The sequence below is a fragment of the Bos indicus x Bos taurus genome, chromosome 20, assembly GCF_003369695.1.
Source record: "Bos indicus x Bos taurus breed Angus x Brahman F1 hybrid chromosome 20, Bos_hybrid_MaternalHap_v2.0, whole genome shotgun sequence".
Classification (NCBI taxonomy): Eukaryota; Metazoa; Chordata; class Mammalia; order Artiodactyla; family Bovidae; genus Bos; species Bos indicus x Bos taurus.
In genome coordinates this window covers 19,079,804-19,097,287 of record NC_040095.1, presented here as the reverse complement: position 1 = coordinate 19,097,287, position 17,484 = coordinate 19,079,804, and the positions used below count along the sequence as shown (strand labels likewise).

General features: G+C 39.7%; 1 protein-coding gene across 1 annotated transcript in view; it reads right to left on the bottom strand.

The window, feature by feature from the left end:
- Positions 1-17,484, bottom strand: part of PDE4D (phosphodiesterase 4D) — a 1,572,172-nt gene that overhangs the window by 1,060,679 nt on the left and 494,009 nt on the right. Inside the window, exon 4 of the mRNA XM_027520402.1 lies at positions 4,930-5,159. Within this exon, the coding sequence (XP_027376203.1) occupies positions 4,930-5,159 (230 nt within the window). The remainder of the gene's footprint in view (positions 1-4,929; positions 5,160-17,484) is intronic.

The following is a 17,484-nucleotide window of genomic DNA, read 5'->3' as shown; positions in this document are numbered from 1 at the left end:
TCACACTAACATAGTGTGTGTACTCAGGAAATCTAGATGATGAGCAGTTGATCAAAGAACCCAAAGTCTAACTGGCATCTCAAACCAGCTCCTCTGTGAATAGCACGTAACTCAAAGAAATATTTCTGGAAGATCTTTGTAATACGAAGCCATATTTGACTAAGGTAATCCTTCCTTCTATGCTGGGGAGTAGACTTTTTTCCAAGTGTGACCATTATTTCAACTTCTTTCCATTTTCTTTTTTTTAAAAAAATAGGGCATAGTAATATAAATGTACACAGTGTACTTCTCTAGATTGGTAATGGCACACTAGAGATAAGAAAGTGTTTGTAATATTCTCCACCCACACATGTTCCTGAGTATTCATCCACCCACAGGTGTGTCATCCTGTCATGAGGGGACAACTTACTCCTTGGCTCTCATTTGATTATAGCTGATGCAGCCATAAAACACAGCTAGAAAGATTTAGCACTACCTCCTGTTACCTCCCTTTGCTCCTGCAATCTCCTACTTGTGTGCAGGAAGCATTCTAGGTGTGGCAAGCTAAACCCTCCTCAGAGTATCTGGGGGTCCATGGACCACCCAGGGAAAGTAAGCCAGTGCTGGGCTAACGGAAGTTCCTGATTCCTTCCAAGGATTCTAACCAGAGAACTATGTTGCAGTCAGCAAGGGTTGTTGTGAAACAAGGAGGAAGTAAGAAATGAAGAGGACCTCCAATCTCATTCCAAACATATTTGAATAACCCTTGAATGTAGGGCATGTCTGTGGACAGATGCCAAAAGCAAGACATAGACTTTCTTTCTTCCTCCATGTTTAAAAAAATTTTTTTGAATTTTTTATTTGGGTATAGCTGATTAACAATGTTGTGACAGTTTCAGATGAAAAGAGAAGGGACTCAGCTATACATATACATGTGTCCATTCTCCCACAAACTACCCCCCCACTATCCAGGCTACCACATAATATTGAGCAGAGTTCCTTGTACTATACAATTGATCCTCGCTATTTATCCATTTAAAATATAGCAATGTGTACATGTACATCCCACACTCCCTAACTATCCATCCCCCCAACCTTCCCCCCAGCAACCACAATTTTGTTCTCTAAGTCTGTGAATCTCTGTTTTGTAAGTAAATTCATCTCTTTTTAGATTCCACATATAAGGGATGTCATATGATACTTCTCCTTCTCTAACAAGACACAGACTTCTTAACATAAATGTGATAAGTCCATAGTGATCATAACTTTCTGAACAAGGAACAAGTTCCTGGTTGACTCTTAAACCTGTTAGAACACTCACCTCTACTCCATGAGTTATTAATGGAGGATGGTTGAAGCCAGTTATAACAAGGAAACCAAAAATAATGAACAGAATTTTCTCTAATATTTTCCCAAAAAAGTATAGCAGTTGCTGCAGTGGCTATACAGTAAGTAGTTATAACATGTCAAAGACTAACCAAGAACAAATTATGTGTTTTTTTTTTGCAGGCCAATTGTTTCCTTAAGAAACCACATCATGGCTTTTGAAAGGGATAGCACAAGTTTGTAGACCCACTACTGTGTGATACTTGACAGAGCAAGTGTCTGATGTGCTCATATATCAGAAAAAAAGAGCAAAGCTAAATAAAGGAATAAATCCAAAGGGGATGAAAATCTCCTTTTCTAGAAAAGGTTCACAATTGTCGATGCTTCAGTGTAGATTAACAGTGGGACCTGGGGACCTACTAACCTTTAATGATGAAGAATGGGGCTGTAGAAACCTAGCTAAAGTAGTCTAAATTTCCCATTAGCCCGTTCTGATAGTAGTGAAGGAACCTGTAGTTCTTGGTTAACTGGCATGGCTACAGAATGTCATCCCTAATTTACCTTCTGCCTCCCTTTCAAAGTTGAGATATTCCAGAAAATTTGCTTCAAAAGATAACAGAATTCCTTTAGTACATCTTCAGGCTTTGTTTCTGGCCACTCTCATACATGGTTTCTCCTGGCTGCCTTCTGGTACTGACGAGTCACTTGTTTCATTTTTCTAAAAGACAAATTATTTCCTCCAAAATGTTGAATATGTTTGTAAATGGTAAGTACTGTTTTGCTTATACTTGAGTCTTAGATCTTTTATTAAAAAGGAAGCAAACTTTGAACCAACAAAAGTACTATCTTTGAGACAATTCTGAACCCCGAGTCCTTTGGCACTTGGAAGTTATTTGCATTTAGCAACAAATTCAAATTTAATTAAGTAAGCTTAGCTTTAACCTGAGATTTTTAATTATACACATTGCCCAACTACACAGAGACATATTAAATATACCACATTGTTTTCTTTTAAGGGCACATGATATAACACCACCTTCGAGACAGAAGTCATGTTTAGCCAGCAAATTTTTTTAAATCAGTTAATTGAATACATCACAGGCTTAAATTAGTTCATTTTAATTTTAATTATAGCTATAATCCCTTCTTCCTCAAAGGTAGAGAAATCAAGCTAATGATTCTGAGATAAACCTGCTGTGCAGAAAAGAATTTACATTAGGCTAGTAACTGTTATCATTAGAAAAGCCTGTTGGAAAGATTGGCCCTTCGCTGGCATCTGGGAACTTGGATTTCAGGAGGGTTCCCACCATTCCCTAACTGGTAATATGGCTCAGTGCCTAAACTGGTTGCATAAAAAACATGGTTTACGCTGAACAACTGCTTTCCTTCTAGGAATCTGGAATTTACGCACATACTACGAAGAGGATGCCTCAGTGACCAACCCCCAGTAAAAACTGGGTACTGAGTCTATTTTTTGTTTGTTTTGTTTTTAAACTTTTTTTTTTTTTTTTTTGTAGTAAGAACATTTAACATAAGATGTCCCCTCCTGACAGAATTTTAAGTGCACAATATGGTGTTGTCAACTGCAGCCACAACGCAGTATGACAGATCTTGGGAGCTTATTCATCTTGTAATTGAAATGACTATACCCGTTGATGGAGAAGGCGATGGCACCCCACTTTCAATCGTCCTGGAAAATCCCATGGACGGAGGAGCCTGGTGGGCTGCAGTCCATGGGGTTGCGAAGAGTCAGACACGACTGAGTGACTTCACTTTCACTTTCATGCATTGGAGAAGGAAATGGCAACCCACTCCAGTGTTCTTGCCTGGAGAATCCCAGGGACGGGGGAGCCTGGTGGGCTGCTGTCTATGGGGTCGCACAGAGTCGGACACGACTGAAGTGACTTAGCAGCATACCTGTTGAATAGCAATTCCTCATTTCCCCTTCGCCCAGTCCCTGACAACCTCTGGTTGTACTCTGTTTCTGTGAGTTTGCCTCCTAGATATCTCATATAAGCACTGAGCCTTTAATAGCCTTCACTGATAGAAGGCTTCTCTGGTGAACACATGTCACATGTGTTGTCACAACTCATTACTAGAGGAATTAAGTACATCCTTCTGAATCCACTGGGAGATGGAACTCCTGAAAACTTGTTTTTGCTTTCCTCCAGCTGTTGCCCCACGTACCTTGCTCTTTGCTGATTTTTCTTTGTATTCTTTTGCTCTAATAAATCCCAGGCATGAATACAACTATTTACTCAATTCTTGGAGCTCTACTAGCAAATTACTGAACACAGGACTGGACTTAGTGACCTCTGACATACCTGGCAGGTGAATCCCACCCTCTACATGAGTGAAGCATGACTGATGCCAAACAGGGGAAATTGGATTTCTAAGACAGTATTTTTTAAAGAATGCTCAGATCAAGCTGCCCTATAAAATTCCTACCTGCTTTAATGGGTCTGATGGATAGGTATACAGTCTTCTTTATATACACAGTTCATCCAGAAAAATATATATATATCACATATGTATTTCCTCCTTCTTGCTTCAAGTTAAGAATGTGTTATCTTATTTATCTAGTAGTGATTTCCTCATACTTTTTTAATAACATAGGTGCTTTGAACTGGTCTGTACCAATTCAAACAGCTAAATTCAATATCTTAGATGATAGTTACTGCTGACATTTTTTCTGACCACCACTTTTCCAACAACTTTTAGGAAAACGCAAAAGGTCCCTTCTCTAGACATGCCTTGAACTTGGCAGACAATGAGGAAGAATCACATTTGGACCCAGCAAGTTGCTCTGTTTCTATAATCCTTATAAATACTAAAGTGTCTGTTCAAGTGTGGACCACTAGTTTCTTCCTCCTCTCAAAAGGCAGCTGGCCCAAAAAATCAAATAATGGATGTGCCCACAATTCTCACTTTCTTTGACAACATTTTACCTGGTAATTGCTATTAAAGAGTAAAAAACCCCACTGTAAACAGCAGAAAAAGAATAAAAACACAAATACCTAGTAAAGTAAGAAATGCAAATGCTACATTAGTAATCGGAGGCCTCACTCATTCTTCTATACATTTTAATGCAGAATAAAACTCCTTATGCTGGGAACTGAAACAGTATTCTGGTAAGCAAGACCTGAAAATGTCAAAGGCCAAATTATTAGGCTCATGGCCAGTTGTGTACTTCCTTTGATTCTAATTATAGTACAATCTCTTCTTGATTCCAAATTCATTTTGCATCAGTGAACATTGCCTACTGTTCTCAGATATGTATGCCTACATGTTAATTTGTCCATTAGTTCTCATTTGTTAAGAAATTTTTCTATTTAACCACCTGTGACCAGTATTAATTTCCAAGCCCAATTTCCTTTCCCCAGATACTCATTTGCATTCATCAATACTTTTTCAAATACTCCATGTAAAATAATTTGACTAAAGTGTCTCCTCTTGTAGAGACTGCAATATTACCTGAGAAAAACTACCAGATTTTCTCTTGACTCTAGCAACTCCATTTCCCTTGGACTCAAATCAAGCAATGAGCCACAAAACTCAAGAGATACCAGATAACAATCATCGTTTAAAATAGAAAATGGGGCAATGTCACCCAAGGTCACTCACCCACTGGAGTCGGCAGAAGTGATAGCAATCAGGGGTAGAATCTTCAAGGGCAGGCTGGTTGGCCTCTGAAGGTTCTCTGATTCACTCTTCAAGTCTGCTTGTTCCAACTGTCTGAAGGCGAGAGGGGGAAGCTGGATGTTGCGGCAAGAAAGTCTCCTTACGAGATAGGGTTCCATTCCTTTCAAAGGGTCTTCCTCTTCATGACTGGAGTGCAGTGTTTCCTCAGAGGCCTAAGGCAAAAGTTCCAGAAAGCACAGTGATCCACAAAGGTCCCAGGATGTATCATTACACTTTTGGAGAAAGAAACTGAGGGAAATGTATACATGAAAAATGCTAACTAGAAAGCAATGAGATTAACAGAAAAATATTTGGTGAAAGACAGTTGTTAACCGACATTTCCAATAATAGAATTTATGAGCTTTGGCCATGAATTCTATGCAATCAAGGGTAAATCAAAACATCTTCTACCAATATGAAGTGAACTGTCCACCACACCCTCTTTGGTCTTTAGGAGGGCAAGGTAGTGTTTCAGGGGAGGGCTTTGGTGAGTGACTACATACTCTGGCCAGGGAGCTTTGGAGGGTCTCTCTCTTGGACTGGCTGGTGTGTAGGAGAGCAGAATTTGGCTCCCTTGAATGTTTCTATTTGGCATATGTTGTTTGAAGCTGGCTATTTCCTGAACCATGGAAAGAAAGGGCTCTGGAAACCAAGCAGGAATTGCTCTTTGCTAAGACATGTTTCCCAGAGAAGGCAATGGCACCCCACTCCATCTTGCCTGGAAAATCCCATGGACGGAGAAGCCTGTTGGGCTGCAGTCCATGGGGTCGCCAAGAGTGGGACACGACTGAGCAACTTCCCTTTCACTTTTCACTTTCATGCATTGGAGAAGGAACTGGCAACCCACTCCATTGTTCTTGCCTGGAGAATCCCAGGGATGGGGGAGCCTGGTGGGCTGCTGTCTACAGAGTCGGACACGACTGAAGCAACTTAGCAGCAAGACATGTTTCCATTGGTAAGAGTTGACTCCCTGTCAGAAGCTGGAAGAGGATGAAAACCCACCCATTCCCCCCAATACCCCCCAAAATGGAAGTAATATTTACTCACAATTATTAAATGAGCTGATGCATGTAACATGCATAGCTCATTATGTGTAATGTGATAAGCAATCATCAATGGCAATTTCCTTTCCTTCTGAGTTGTACAGGTGAAGAAACTAACCCAGAGAGGCAAAATACTTTTCTGCAAAATTACCCTGTTGGTTATAAGTTAAAAGTGCATTTACTTTGGAAAGTTCAGACCTGGCTTAGAATCTCTGTTGCACTTCTCACTACTATTGGGTTGGCCAAAAGGTTCATTTGGGTTTTTCCATAACATCTTACAGAAAAGCCAAATGAACCTTTAAGCCAACCCAACACTATCTTTCGGAGAAGGCAATGGCAACCCACTCCAGTATTCTTGCCTGGAAAATCCCACGGACGGAGGGGCCTGATGGGCTGCAGTCCATGCGGTTGATAAGAGTCGGACACGACTGAGCGACTTCACTTTATTTTTTCACTTTCATGCACTGGAGAAGGACATGGCAACCCACTCCAGTGTTCTTGCCTGGAGAATCCCAGGGATGGGGGAGCCTGGTGGGCAGCCATCTATGGGGTCGCACAGAGTCAGACACGACTGAAGTCACTTAGCAGCAGTAGCAGCAGCAACACTATCTTTGGGCAAATAACTTAAGCTCACTGAGATTGGTTCTCCATTTGAACACTGAGAAGGATAACAATATTTACTTCTGAGGATCACTGATGGGAGCAGAGAGAGAAGGATATGATCACTAATATATGGCCTAGAGTTTACACTCAACAAAATAGCAGGCGTCATTATTATGCTATGCTATGCTATGCTAAGTCACTTAACTTGTGTCCGACTCTGTGCGACCCCATAGACGGCAGCCCACCAGGCTCCCCCGTCCCTGGGATTCTTCAGGCAAGAACACTGGAGTGGGCTGCCATTTCCTTCTCCAGTGCATGAAAGTGAAAGTGAAGTCGCTCAGTCGTATCCGACTTTTAGCGACCCCATGGATTGCAGCCTAACAGGCTCCTCTGTCCATGGGATTTTCCAAGCAAGAGTACTGGAGTGGGGTGCCATTGCCTTCTCCACGTCATTATTATAATCTAGGCTAACTCCCCTTATCTTTTCATAGCAGTATGCTGCCTTTGATTCTTCATTCATCCATACTGTTTTCCAAACAGTAAATTTGTCTTGTTCTGACCTATATCCTTAAAAATATGAAAGGACATGCAATGGTGGATTCTATTTAGCCATGGGTTTTACTGTTTAATTTCAAGGATAAATACAATGAAAAAAGAAGTCACCTGGAAGGTAAAGAAGACATCAAAGCTAAACATAAAGTTCATTTATTTCAAATCCTAGATATGAAGATATAGATTCTGAGAATTAGTGCTTTGAGGAATCTACTTGCTTTGTAAAACAACAACAATAATAATGGCTTTAAAAAACAGGAAGTCCTGCCACTTGAGGTAACATGCATGGATCTTGAGGGCATTATGCTAAGTGAAGTAAGTCAGACAGAGAAAAATAAGCCTTATATGACCTCACTCACACAGGTCATCTTAAAAAATCCCTAAACTCATCAGATCAGATTTGTGGTTACCATAAATAAGGGTGGGGGAGGGGAGATTGAATGAAAGTGGTCAAAAGATATAAGCTTCCAGTTATGAAATAAGTGTATCATACTTGGGATGTAATATATAGTGTGATGACTATGATCACACTGTACTGTGATAACATTGCTGGATGATATATATGAGAGTTATTTTCAAAGAATTTTTTTTTTAAATTTTATTTTATTTTTAAACTTTACATAATTGTATTAGTTTTGCCAAATATCAAAATGAATCCGCCACAGGTATACATATGTTCCCCATCCTGAATCCTCCTCCCTCCTCCCTCCCCATACCATCCCTCTGGGTCCTCCCAGTGCACTAGCCCCAAGCATCCAGTCTTGATTGAACTTGTTACAATATTGTTTCTATTTTACATGTTTTGGGTTTTTGGCCATGAGGTATGTGGGGTCTAAGCTCTCTGACCAGGGATTGAACCCACACTCCCCGCTTTGGAAAGTGAATCATTGAGCCACCAGGGAAGTCCTGTATGTGAGTTATTAAGAAAATAAATCCTAGAAGTTCTCATCACATGGAAAAAAGCATTTTTTTTTCTTTTTCTTTTTGTATCTATATGAGATGATGAATGTTGAATAAAACTGTGGACATCATTTTATGATAGTTTTAAGTCAAATCATTATGATGTACACCTTAAATTTATACATTGCTGTATGTCAATTATATTGCAATAAAATTGGAAAACAGTTTTAATAATAAGGGCTAGTATTTATTGAGTCCTTATCAAGGGCTTGGTTTATGTAGTGAGTGCTGTGTTTTGTATCTATCTCATATATCTATATATCTCATATACTATCTCATTTAATTGTCACTGAACTCCTATGGGTTAGGTTCCATTACTTTTCCCATTTCACACATTAAAAAAACAGAGACTTGTAACATAACATGCCATGGTCTCACAGCCACATGGTTAGTTGGGTAGTCAATGGTCCAGTTTCCCTGGGACTTACTGCTTTAAGGATTGCAAGTCCCATGTTCAGGGAAAGCCAGTCCCAAGAAAACTAGGATGACAGATTACCCTACAGGTCAATATCCAAACCCAAATCTATTTTAGTTAAATTTGAAACTAATAAAAACTACTCTGTACTATCTCTAAAAAGTGTGGTCCCCGGCAAGGACATAATTATAGAAAGGAATAGAACATACGCTCAGTTCAGTTCCATTGCTCAGTCGTGTACAAGTCTTTGCAACTCCCTGGACTGCAGCACAACAGACTTCCTTGTCCATCACCAACTCCCAGAGCTTGCTCAAACTCATGTTCATTAAGTTGGTGATGCCATCCAACCATCTCATCCTCTGTTGTCCCCTTCTCTACCTGCCTTTAATCTCTCCCAGCATCAGGGTCTTTTCCAATAGGTCAGTTCTTCCCATAAGGTGGCTAAAGTATTGGAGTTTCACCTTCAGCATCAGTCCGTCCAATGAATGTTCAGGACTGATTTTCTTTAGGATTGACTGGTTTGATCTCCTTGCACTCCAAGGGTCTCTCAAGAGTCTTCTTCAACTCCATTGTTTAAAAACATCAATTCTTTGGTGTTAAGCTTTCTCTATAGTCCAACTGTCACATCCATACATGACAACTGGAAAAACCACAGCTTTGACTAGATGGATATTTGCTGGCAAAGTAATGTCTCTGCTTTTTAATATGCTATCTAGGTTTGTCATAGCTTTTGTTCCAAGGAGCAAGCGTCTTTTAATTCCAAGGTCACAGTCACCATCTGCAGTAATTTTGGAGCCCCCCCCCCCCAAAAAAATAAAGTATCTCAGTGTTTCCATTATTTCTCCATCTATTTTCCATGAATTGATGGGACTGGATGCCATGATCTTAGTCTTTTGAATGCTGTTTTAAGCCAACTGTTTCACTCTCCACTTTCATCAAGAGACCCTTTAGTTCTTCTTCTCTTCCTGCCATAAGGGTGGTATCATCTGCATATCTGAGGTTATTGATATTTCTCCTGGCAATCTTGATTCCAGCTTGTGCTTCATCCAGCCCAGCATTTCTCATGATGTACTCTGCATAGAAGTTAAATAAGCAGGGTGACAATATACAGCCTTGACGTACTCCTTTTCCTATTTGGAACCAGTCTGTTGTTCCATGTCCAGTTCTAACTGTTGCTTCCTGACCTGCATACAGATTTCTCAAGAGGCAGGTCAGGTGGTCTGGTAGTCCCATCTCTTTCAGAATTTTCCACAGTTTGTGGTGATCCACACAGTCAAAGTCTTTGGCATAGTCAATAAAACAGAAATAGATGTTTTTCTGGAATTCTCTTGCTTTATCTATGATCTGATGGATGTTGGCAATTTAATCTCTGGTTCCTCTGCCTTTTCTAAAACCAGCTTGATATCTAGAAGTTCACGGTTCACGTATTGCTGAAGCCTGGCTTGGAGAATTTTGAGCATTACTTTGCTAGCGTGTGAGATGAGTGCAATTGTGTGGTAGTTTGAGCATTCTTTGGCATTGCCTTTCTTTGGGATTGGAATGAAAACGGACCTTTTCCAGTCCTGTGGCCACTGTTGAGTTTTCCAAATTTGCTGGCACGTTGAGTGCAATACTTTCACAGCATCATCTTTTAGGATTTGAAATAGCTCAACTGGAATTCCATCACCTCCACTAGCTTTATTCGTAGTGATGCTTCCTAAGGCCCACTTGACTTCACATTCCAGGATGTCTGACTTTACATGAGTGATCACACCATTGTGATTATCTGGGTCATGAAGATCTTTTTTGCATAATTCTTCTGTGTATTTTTGCCACCTCTTCTTAATATCTTCTGCTTCTGTTAGGTCCATACCATTTCTGTCCTTTATTGAGCCCATCTTTACATGAAATGTTCCCTTGGAATCTCTACTTTTTTTGAAGGGATCTCTAGTCTTTCCCATTCTGTTGTTTCCCTCTATTTCTTTGCATTGATCACTAAGGAAGGCTTTCTTATCTCTCCTAGCTATTCTTTGGAACTCTGCATTCAGATGAGTATATCCTTCCTTTTCTCCTTTGCTTTTTGCTTCTCTTCTTTTCACAGCTATTTGTAAGGCCTCTTCAGACAGCCATTTTGCTTTTTTTGCATTTATTTTTCTTGGAGATGGTCTTGATCCCTGTCTCCTGTACAATATCACAAACTTCTGTCCATAGTTCATCAGGCACTCCATCTATCAGGTCTAGTCCCTTAAATCTATTTCTCAGTTCCACTTTATAATCGTGAAGGATTTGATTTAGGTCATACCTGAATGGTCTAGTGGTTTTCTCTACTTTCTTCAATTTAAGTCTAAATTTGGTAATAGGGAGTTCATGATCTGAGCCACAGTCAGCTCCCGGTCTTTTTGCTGACTGTGTGGAGCTTCTCCACCTATGGTTGCAAAGAATATAATCAATCTGATTTCAGTGTTGACCATCTGGTGATGTCCATGTGTAGAGTCTTCTCTTGTGTTGTTGGAAGAGGTTGTTTACCACGACCAGTGCACTCTCTTGGCAAAACTCTATTAGCCTTTGCCCTGTTTCATTCTGTACTCCAAGGCCAAATTTGCCTGTTACTCCAGATATCTTTTGGTTTCCTACTTTTGCATTCCAGTCCCCTATATGAAAAGGGCATCTTTTTGGGGTGTTAGTTTTAGAAAGTCTTGTCGGTCTTCATAGAACTGTTCAACTTCAGCTTCTTTAGCATTACTGGTCTGGGCATAGACTTGGATTACTGTCTATGGGCCATACTCAGTAAAAGTTTAATCTAATTTTCTATTGATGGGCGGGGCTGTCTTCGCTCCCTGTTGTTTAACCTAAGACCAGCTGTGGAGGAGGTAATGGAGATAATGGGGACCTCCTTCAAAAGGTCCCATGCACCCACTGGTGCACTCAGTGCCCCGACCCTGCAGCAGGCCACCACTGACTCACGCCTCTGCTGGAGACTCCTGGACACTCACAGGCAAGTCTGGGTCAGTCTCTCGTGCAGTCTGCTCCTTTCTCCTGGGTCCTGGTGTGCACAAGGTTTTGTTTGTGCCCTCCACATGACAAAGAGTCTGTTTCCCCAGTCCTGTGTAAGTTCTGTAATCAAATCCCACTGGCCTCCAAAGCCAAATTCCCTGGAGGTTGTCAGTCTCTTTGCCAGATCCCAACATTGGGAAATCTGTTATAGGTCCTAGAACTTTCTTAACAGTGTGAGAATTTATTCGGTATAATTGTTCTGCAGTTTGTGGGTTGTCTGCTTGGCAGCTCTATGGTGGGGTTAATGGCCACCTCCTCCAAGAGGACTTAAGCCACACGCTATGTGATCCAGGTCTGTTTCCCTGCCCCTGCGGCAGGTCACTGCTGACCTGTATCTCTGCAGGAGACACTGAAACACTCAAAGGCAGGTCTGGCTCAGTCTCTGTGGGGTTTCTGGGTCCTGGTGCACACAAGGTTTTGTTTGAGCCCTCCAAGTGTCTCTGGTATTCTACCATAATTTAATATGCCTCACATTTTCTTAAAAAAAAAAATGAACAGAACTGAAATCAAGACAGCCCTACATAAATACTGAAAATTAGTGAGAATCCTTGTTGATTAAGTCAGGAGACAGACACTCTAGGCCTGACTCTGTCACTAATTACTTATGTGGTGTTAAATCATTTAACCTTTTTGAGCTTTAGCTTCCTTAGACATACAATCAAGAGGTTGTACAAAATGAACCTTACAGCTACTTTCAGTTCTGAAATACACTGATTTTATAACAGCTAGTGGCAAAAATCAATGTTCAGTGAGATGGAAAATATATAAAATAAAGAGAAAAGACAGGCACACATGTATCATTCTTAGCTTTTGGTTGAGAAAGTGAGCCTCTGGGTGTTTATAAAGTTCTGTGTGTTTGACTAAGGACAGAACTGAAAACTGCAGCCACACTCTGCGACTGCTAAGAGGTCATAGTGCGCCTCACATATTTCTCAAGAGAAGTTCATGACTTAAGCATGTAGATACCCTTCTTAGGGATAAACATGGAAAAGAAGAACAAAAGATGAGTTGAACAGAGCTAAATGTTGTATGTAGCTGGCCAAAGTTACTATCTTTTTTTAAAGATAGCATTACAACTGTAGGAATGTTTTCTATAATCCAAGTTGTGTGATAAAAGACTTAAGATTTATGACATTATCTACTTGGTAAAACTACCTCAAGAGATAACTACTTTTGAGACAAGAACCCCTGTTAAAAAGAAAGTGTAGCATTTTTATCTTGATAATAAAAATGATAAAGCTGTAGCTGTCTATATGCTAACATTTCTATTTAAAACCAGCGTAACAAGTAGCTTTTAAAAATTGCCAGATCAGTGTGTATCAATGATATTTAAAAAAATAAATAGAACTTTACCTGGTAGAAAGCAGGAGGTTAAATGGCCTTATTTTGGCAAGAAATATGAACATGATCACCAGGACAATATATATTTTATGTTATAACTGATGCTTAAGCTGAAGCTCCAATACTTTAGCCACCTGATGTAAAGAGCTGACACATTGGAAAAGACCCTGATGCTGGCAAAGATTCAAGGCTAAAGGAAAAGGAGGCAGCAGAGGGTGATATGGTTGGATGGTGTCACTGACTCAATAGATGTGAATTTGAGGAATTTCCAGGAGATAGTGAAGGATGGGGAACCTGGCATGCTGCAGTTCGTGGGGTCACAGAGTCGGACACGGCTTAGTGACTGAACAAGAAAAATTGTAGGAAAATGACATTTTTTGCAAGAGGTTGAGGGAAAATATAGCATTTACAACATTTCTAAGTCATCATTTCTCAAAAAGTGATGCTTAAGTTTCCTGCATGAGAATCACAGAAGGTACTTCCTAAAATTCAGACTCCAAGGCCTGCTTCCAGATGAGCCTAATCAGGATCTCCATGATTAGGGCCTGGGAGTCTGAGTCTCCACTATGGTTCTTAGCAGTGTTAGTTGCTCAGTCGTGTCCAACTTTTTGCAATCCCGCAGGCTATAGCCCACCAGACTCCTCTGTCTATGGGATTCTCTAGGCAAGAATACTGGAGTGGATTGCCATTCCCTTCTCCAGAGGATCCTTCCAACCCAGGAATCAAACCCAGTCTCCTGCATTGCAAGCAGATTCTTTTATTGCCTCAGCTACAGGGAAGATCCAGTAATTATGGTTCTTATGTATACTTAAATATGGGAACTAATGGTTTTGACATTTTAGACATTTTCCAATAAGATTTCTTGGCAGATAATCAATAACAAAGATCTTCACTGAAGCTTATTTATGATAAAGAAGAACTAGATATAACCTAATTGTCCTACTGAGGGGTTGACTTAATAAAATTTGATACATCATATTTTTAAATACTAGGAGACTGCTACTAAAATAATGCAGAAGAATATATGATTACATTCATGATATAACGAGTGCAAAAAACAAACAATGTGGTCTCATTTTTATAAAACAAAAACAAACACTAACACATATTATACTAATGAAAAATTTTTAGATATATCCCAGTTTTTTAAAATGGCTTTCTCTGGGTGATGGTATTGGTGGTTATTTTCATACTTTGCTCATTGAAAGTGAAAGAAAGTGAAAGTGAAATGGCTTAGTTGTGTCCGACTCTTTGTGACCCATGGATTGTAGCCTACCACGCTCTTTCGTCCATCGGATTTTCCAGGCAAGAGTACTAGAATGGGTAGCCATTTTCTTCTCCAGGGGATCTTCCCGACCCAGGGATGGAACCTGGGTCTCCTGCATTGCAGGAAAACACTTTACCATCTGAGCCACCAGGGAAGCCCACTTTTGCACATTACTAGTTTCTATATCCCCTAGAAAAATGTACTGTTTTGAGTTGAAAAGTATAATAACAAAAAGGAAACTACATTGAATTTTCTACTGATGGGAAATTTTCTATTGATGGGACTCAAAATATCTCTTATTCAGCTTAAAGTTATACAATATCAAAAGAACAAACATATTTGAATGCGTTTAATGCAAACTTGTTAATTTGTAATAAAATGAAATTTTCTTTGGCAACTAACAAATTTATTTGGAATAGTTGACAGAAAAATAACTAAAGTAATTCTTTTCACTGTTAGGACAAGTACCTTTCTGAAAGACATATCTAAAGAAAGTAATTCCTCAATGATTAAGAGTTACAATGAACAAGTAAGTGCTAAAATTGTTGCTGTTGTTGGAATCATTATTATTGTTTTATTCAGTTTCTATGAAGGATATTTAATTAATCTCTTTGTTCTCCTCTTTTCCTCTCTCAAAGTAGATTGCAAACCACTTAACAGGACTTTTAGTTCAGGGACATACATATAACTGGTGATAAATAAATTGCTATGTTTTCCAATCATCTTAGTTTTTTTATTTGTTTCATTTATGTATATTCTATGTATGCATGAAATTTTCTATAAAGAAAATGTTTTAAAATATGTATATATTCATTGGTATTGCACGAGAGGACATTTCTCTCCGGGACTAGCTAGCACATTTCTAGACTCCCTTGCAGGTAGCTGGAAGTCCATCACTGATGTTATCTCATATGCAAAGGATTAGAGGCCAAAATGTGCCATTTTCACACCTGGCCCCTGAAAACTGTGAGTACAGTCTGTCATTGCTCTTCTCCTCTGGAACTCCTTATTGTATACTGAAGATGGTGAAAAAAAAGATAGGCGAAATCATGGTTTTTAGGTCACTGTTCAGAGGAGAGCTACTTGCCAATCAAGAACACTTAATTTGGGCTCCATGAGCCACAGATAATTTTCCACCATGGAAAGCCACTAAAATTTGTGTTCTCTTTGCTAGTGCTATATTCTATATATATAATCACATCTCCACTGTTGAGTCAAGTTATCTTAATCATGACCTTATTCTCTTCTGGGTAATCCCTTAATTAAACATTTATTGAGTATCTACTACCTCACAAATGTGTGTGGGGTGCTAGAAATACAGATGAATTAGACACTTCCTTTTCCTCAAGTACTCATTATTCATGTGGGGAGGAAGATAAATAGATCATCACCAATGTGTTGTAAGAACTGTAACCAGGGACTTGGGGCTCTTTAGGAGTCCGTCGGAAGGGTGTGAGGGAAAGAAGGTGCTAGGCAGAAGTGATATCAACCAAAAGAGAAAACTTCATAAATTAGTCATTTCTTTGTGGGTCCTGTCTACTTCTCCAATTGGTTCTGTTTTATCTCATTGCTGAATCCTCTATTAAGTGTCTCTTGAATCTAGACACTGTCCAAGATGTTATCCTCAACCATTTCAATTCTCACCCTACATTCTGCTGGTTTGAAATCTCGGGAGCTTCCCAGGTGAAATGTGAAACTGGCCCTTGTACATGAGGGCAAGGGGAGGCCAAAGAAAGAGGCACGCCACTCCAGATCAGTAGGTGACAGATTTAATAAGGAAGGGAGCTTACTCCGGCCACAAGGCAAGTAGATCTTAGCACCTGCTGCCAGAATCATAAAAGTTTATAGAGAGGCCTTAACAGAGTTCAGTTACGCATATTGTCCGATGATCTCAATTACACATTGCTCTCTCAAGTCTGCATCCATGAAAATGGATCCTATTAGTGGAATGGTGGGCAGAATATTTCACTGACAGGGAATAGGGTGGTGGTGGCAGTTTAGTCACTACGTCGTGTCTGATTCTTGCAACCCCATGGACTGTAGCCCGCTAGGCTCCTCTGTCCATGAGATTCTCCAGGCAAGAATACTGGAGTGGGTTGCCATTTCCTTCTCCAGTGGACAGGGTAAGGAGCTCCCAATTGCCTGGGTCCAGCTCATGCGGGCCAGCTGGTAATCGTGTTCTCTCAATGACCTCTTCCAACACACACATATTGAAAACACTGTCCAAAACAATGAATACAAATACATTTTGCCTTTTATTTTGGAATCCAAGTCAGTCTACAAGTTGTAGTGAAATGATCCACTTATGTGTCATTCCCTTTGTTAGCTTGGACATGTCTGGAAGGACAGGAACATGCCATAACGATTTATTTTTTTCTTAACCTCTAGCACACAAGTACCTGGGACAAAACATATGCAAAACAAACCTTGCAGAAGCCCTAAATGAAGAAAATAGACAAACTTGACTTCATTTTCTCAACTGTAAGAAATCAGGATATGGAGAAATAATATTAGACATTGGTATTACTAGTAATGTTTTGTTTGTAACTACTAATATAAGGGCCTCCCTGGTGGCTCAGGTGGTAAAAAATCTGCCTGCAATGCAGGCCAACCCAGGTTGGATCCCTGGATTAAGCCATTCGCCTGGAGAAGGAAATGGCCACTCACTCTAGTATTCTTGCCTGGAGAATTCCATGGACAGAGAAGCCTGGTGGGTTACAGTCAGTTGATGGGATCACAAAGAGTCTTGGACTTGACTGAGTGACTAACACTTATTTACTAATATAAGTTAGGTTGAGGCTGGAGCCTATAACAAGGAATTTCTTTTAAAATTTCAGAACTTGAGCCACTCAGTTGCTTTACTCTATTCCCATGTTTAGAACTCCTTTTAAATATAGATTCATTATGATAGGCATTTTCACCTAATTTTTAAAATTAAGAATGAAAGATTTCAGGCATTCAGGTCTTCCAGAGCACCTAATCCATGCAGAGCACTGTGGAAGTTAGCATGTTAAATATCGCATGAGTTTTCAGACAGAATAAGCTGAAGATTGGTTTTTATAACTTCCAATGTTATATTCCTTGCCCCTGTCTAATTAGTTCCCCAGTTTACTCTGAAAAAGTAGTTTCCTGGTGTGTGAATTTGTAGTATAAACAAGGTGATTTTTGAAAACTGAAGCAACTCTTTAGGAACAAGGATGCAATTTAATAAGTTATATTGAAATGAAGATTCTATTCATAATCTAAAAGAATTATATACAACAGCAGACATATACATATCTATA